The 5742-nt window shown below is 37.5% G+C and overlaps 1 protein-coding gene across 1 annotated transcript; it reads right to left on the bottom strand.

Annotated features, from left to right (window-relative positions):
* Positions 1-1982: 1982 nt before the first annotated feature.
* Positions 1983-5222, bottom strand: LOC137960206 (protein NUCLEAR FUSION DEFECTIVE 4). Its single transcript, XM_068807753.1, has 3 exons — positions 5180-5222; positions 4491-5041; positions 1983-3382 (listed from the first exon to the last, which is right to left on the bottom strand). The coding sequence occupies exons 1-3, from the start codon at positions 5205-5207 to the stop codon at positions 2174-2176; spliced, it is 1788 nt and encodes a 595-aa protein (XP_068663854.1). The 5' UTR covers positions 5208-5222; the 3' UTR covers positions 1983-2173.
* Positions 5223-5742: the final 520 nt, after the last annotated feature.

Raw genomic sequence — 5742 nt, forward strand, 5'->3', positions numbered from 1 at the left:
CTATAGATAGGTTTACACTATCAAATATAATCCAGATGGTTTTAGAGAGTAACACTCAATTAGCCCAAGGGTGATACACAGACATTGGCGTTGACTTTTTAATGGTTTCTCATATGTAGCAGTACTAAGTTTAGTGTAAATCTTGATTTTGGGTATTGCAAAGATATAAAGGATAATCATTGTTCTACCTAGATATAAATAATGTATTTATGTATAAAAATAAAAAAGAAAAAGTTTACATGAAACAACCTCATAAGTATAGTTGTCTATAAAAAGATAGGAAAGTTATATAACTTAAACATGATAGTTTATAGATTGATATCGAGTCCAAGGGCATGATCAACCAAGTGGTTATATTTTTTAAGTTTCTCAAAGAGTCATCAGACCATTCTATGTTTGTGGTTAAGCAGGACAATGGAGTATGCAATTGATATTGTCATCTTAGGGAGTGATTTGAAAAGAATTGAACAAGTGAAAACTCACTTGGTTGGGCATTTTTAAATCAAAGATTTGAAAGAAAAAAAAAAGACATCGTAGATTGGTTATATGCTATTGGTGACTTACGAACCATACCAATGGAAAATCATGTGGAAGTTAATTGAAATCTACATGATGAACAAAATGTTGCGGGGAATATTAAAACATGATATATGAAACTTGTTGGCAAACTTATCTCTATGATTGTTGCAAGGCCGAACATCTCCTCTACACCTGTTTCATGAGCTAGTTTATGGAAACACCTCGAAAGCTATATTTCGAAGACAATGCATTGATATGAAGGTATTTGAAGTGAGCACCGAGAAAGGGACTAGAGACATCATGGGTCTCTCTAATGCAGATTTGCTAATGATGATTATGCAGAATCCAAGTTAGACAAGAAATCAAAAATAAGATATTGCAATTTTGATGGTGTAAATTTAGTGAATTGGAAAAGCAAATAGACTATGGTGGCAAGGTCCCACTACATGTGAATTAATTTGGTTAAAATCCATGGGAGTTAAATTCAATCTTGATAGTAAAAATCCAATAAACAATGGGTTGGGATAATCTAATGACAATATTCATTGTTAAAACTAAGCATATTTCTGGTGGATGCTTTAACTCGAGATGCCATTACAAATGACAAGATTGTCACACCGTATATAAGATCAATAGAAAATCTTAAAAACTTCATTACAAAAAGGAGAATACTACTCTTTGTATAACATGTTGGGAGTGCTCCTATTTGTGTCTTCTTCAAGAAAAATTAGAATACAGAAGGGTATTTTGTTCGTTTTACCAGTAAAGCAATTTTATTTTCAATTATGGTTTGTTTTATGCGTTTTATTGCTTGTAATCGAGAGGGACAATTCATCTTTTTTTCCATGTAATTCATTTGTTTCTTACATAGAGACTAGGGGCTGACTTTTGATCCAAATCAAACCAGAGGCAGCCTCTTTCTCCACCAAGTCTTATCCACTTCTCTCGACTTTCTCATTTTTCCTGACTGTTTTACTCAATTTAACACCCTAAAAACTAACACAAACATCAGAATTTTGATCAAACTGAAAAATTTTCATTTCCACTTTTTTCCTATAGTCCTATACGCACAAATACACTCCTAAGATGCAGTTATACAAGGAACATGGTCGTTGTTGCCTTCCAACTTTTTGCCCAAGTTGCTATTTAAAATGATTTGCAGCCAAAAGTCAGCTGACAACATAAGCTGAAGAACATCAATATCACATAAGCTGCGGCTGCAAAGTTAAGGTTATTTCAGCATTTTAAGCATTTAGAAACTGAAATCAGACGAAGGCACCAAAACCAGGCGAAAATGCCCCCTTCGTCGGACTAGTGACAAGAGTGTCCTCTCTCCCAGGACAACATATTGGAGGATTTACCAAGGTTAATCTTTGTCCATCGTTTGGAATACTGAATTCGCATGCCTAACTTCACTATGATCATGCTTCCAAGTGTAGTGCATGGTATTGCAGTCCCAGCGATAATAGTTACAAAATCTTTTAAGAATGACACAATCAACAGATAATACGGATGACAAACATGTAGTAGCCAGGATAGCTGTAATGTCACAATGTCACAAGAAACCCAAAAAACAAAACCATATACGTGAAGAAAAGAGGTAGCTCATATAAATTTTTGGCTCCTTCACAATAGCAATATTCATTCTGAAAAACTAAAAATGTTGCAGTCTTGCAAAAATAACCTGCTTATAAAACATTCTAGTACGAAAGAACAGTAACAATGCAAAGACAAACCCAAGCAGGCTAACGGATGCCATAATAAGAAAAGACAACATGAAGCAGTGTTTACCAGTGCATGTTGATTCCCCAGCGGATGCAGCCTCCAAGTCATATATGTATCCCACAACCCTAACAGAAAGAAGATAAGACCCGATTGGACTAGCAATAGCAATAGTGTTGAATATTGTACCCATGTGTTTTAGACCAAATATCTCAGAAGTGATGGTGGGCATTAGTGACCACTGTGACCCATAACACACCCCAACTAATACAGAACCTGCATAAAGAGCACCAGGCAGTCCAGAAGCGATTACAGCATGACCCACACCCATGGTTGCTAATGCTACAGCCATGAACAGAGGTCTTGGATATCCTTTTAAATGAAGGAAGTAGTCAGACACATAACCTGCTCCAAACCGACCAAGAAAATTCCAGATACTCCACAAGGAAACTAAAGTGCTTGTTTCTATGCTTGTGTACCCAAGAGATCCTCCTATTTGGCTAATATTATTGACAGTAGCAAGTCCAGAACCCATAGCACATGCCATGGCTAGAAAAAGCACCCAGAAATCAATTGTGCTCATAGCTTGAAGAAGATTCAAGTTTTCTCCTCTTCCAATCTTTCTATTATCATGAGAAGATGACTCTTGACGATCATCAGTTGAACTTTTGAAGTACGCAATGTCTTCATGTTTGGGGTGCATCTTCTCATCTGCCAATATCTCAGACCTTCTTTGGACCAAAGGGTCCATCAGATCAGGGTCTTCAACCAAATGGGTTATTTCTGGATGCCTAGAGGAGTCCTTTAGCTGGGCCTTCAATGCAACACTTAGTGGAGACATTAACAACACAATGAGTACCAAAAATGTGATTATTCGGGTTATCAATCCAAATGATTGGATATTTTCCAAGATAATTAAAACCATAAGATAAAATGCAATAATTAATGAGATAAGGGAGAACTGGTTCAGGTATTTCTTCTCCTGTACTTCATGTGTATCATAAACATTCACGAAACACATGAGGGTGAAGGGAGCGAGTGTTGGCAATAAAGCCAGCATCAGAAGAAAAGAGCTTGGCTTGCCCTCATATATTGTTCTGTATACTTGAATGAGTATAGCTCCACTTAGTCCAAGGAAACCCTAAAATCAAGCAGGAAATATGCACTTATAGCTCCAGTTGCCAATTGAGAATAATGAAGATACAGTTTACAAGCAAGTAATAATCAACAGACAACTGTTTAATTTGAAATTCACATGACAATCTTTTACGTGCTGAGTGCAAGAAACATGCTTTAAAGAAGTCGAAGAAAATATGAATATAAGTTTCCAAGTCATAAGTTTGATAACTACTGAGTTTACCACAGTTCTAAAGTAAAGATAGTTACTACAGGTGTTGACCACCACTCACAACAAGTTACCACAGATCATTTAAAAATTATGGTTCCCAGTGCAAATAGTTTCATGATTACTTGCAACATATACATGCCCATTATGTTTCAGTAATATCACATTATTAGGTAAGACTAAACCACATTTTTCCCCAAAATTTGCATCAATTCTAATGTCTACAATGATAGACAAACTTATGATCGAAGTTTGAGAATCCTGGAGCCCATCCAAAAGAGTTCAGCAAGCATGTAGTTGCAAGATTTGATAAAATATCCAAACATTGATAGCACATAGTAAGATAAATCTGAACAAACGTAAATAGAACATAGTTTCATATTTGGACATGACAGTAAAGCGAAGGAGACAGTTGAATGAATTGCTCTATACAGGGCACGAGATAAGGTCTTTGGCTTTCAACAAATCTCGATTGAAGATGTTTTACCTTCTTCTTAGAAGCGAACAATCAGAACTAAGCAAACAACTGAAATTGAGAATTGATGGCTAATTTTACTGAAAAAATGGAAGTCTAAATCACATAAGTGAGAGGGTCTTTTCATAAAACCCAAATCGACCTCAATCTAGAAAGAAAATTTCAACGCCCTTTCCCATACTGATAGGGGACGTCATGAAGTGAGACAGTAATGAAAGAACAAAATAGGATCTCCACAGGTAAAATCCCATAAAATCAAACACTTCAGTAGTTCAATAGTCGGAAAATGAACGAAGCACTCATGCTTTAGCAGCTTCCTAGAATAATTTCTCCTACAAAGTAAAACCCCTTCCAGAGTCTAAGCAAGAAGTAGAGGATAACGAGGATTAAGTCCCAAAGGTAAAATCTTGATAGTTGAAACCGACTTACCTTCATGATCCCAACGACAGTTCCTCTATGGTGAGGAAAATTCTCTACAGCAGAAACAACATTAGCCGTATTAAAAAAGGTTTGGGCGTGGGCAGCTAACAACATGTATAGGCACATAAGCGGGACGGGCGGACGGGGAACAGCACCGACGATGGAAAGCCACATGAGAAAATAGCCCAGGAAGCACTGAATGGCTCCAGCCGCGAGAACCACCCATGGACCTCCACGAAAGCAAGACGTAGAAGACGAAGAGGAAGGGGAATGGGAGACGAACACCGCGGAATAGAGAAGGCCAGAGAGGAGACCAAAGTTGGCCCCGATATCTTTGAAAACGGCGACGGAATCAAGAGTGGACTGATCATACTTCTGGGAGGATTTGAGGACGGGAGAGTAGATACCGAAGGCGTAGGAGGAGCCACTGGTGCATTGGATCCAGATGCTGGCGACAGTGGCAAGCCATTTGCCAGGGCCAAACCCCAGCCTCCGCCGCTGGAGGGAATTGCTCTCCATCAAGGGTGAAAGGAAATAGTAGCGTAGCTTAACCGAGTAGCCTGGAAAGAGAGTGAGTACGTTGGACAAATTTTCAAGGATACTCAGCTTAGAATCGGATAATATCCCGTACAAGTAACAAAGAACTCTAAACATTCGGAGGAAAGCAAAAACTTCGATTGACCCATTGAATACTATACCTTGAAAGGTGAATTCACTTTCACTCATTCGAGAGAAAAAATAAGTAAAAGTGAAATCCCTCCGTGAGACGAATAAATTCACTTTTACTCGCAGTTTGACTCCTGTTACACTCTTCCTGCGCTCCTCTACCTGTGCTCGCTGTCCTCTCTCCTCTACCTGTGCTCGCTGTCCGCATATTGCTTATACCCATAAAATTTTCACCCTAGATTGATCAGTCAGTGTCATCATATGTTTGTTCCGGATAGTGGCAAGGCCACAACTAAGACAAGAAAAGTTGTTGAAGTTGCAAAGGAAGAGTCTTTAGATCCTATGCTAGATAGTGATTATAGTGATGATTTTGAGGATAACGGGGACTATCAAAGAAGTACTCACAGGGAGTGTGTAACATAATCTACAAGAGCATTATATTTTTTAGATATATTTGTAGAAAAATTATTTTAATAAAAATAAATATTTTAGGTTGTATTTGACATGTACGTAAGCTTTTTTATATTAAATATTTGAATTAGTTATACTTGTGTTATTTTATTTTTATTATTATGCTATTTAGGTAGCACATTGG

The sequence above is a fragment of the Aristolochia californica genome, unplaced genomic scaffold (genome assembly GCF_029961685.1).
Source record: "Aristolochia californica isolate CCGP_79_NKW_82.1479 unplaced genomic scaffold, dmAriCali1.0.hap1 SCAF_1, whole genome shotgun sequence".
NCBI lineage: Eukaryota > Viridiplantae > Streptophyta > Magnoliopsida > Piperales > Aristolochiaceae > Aristolochia > Aristolochia californica.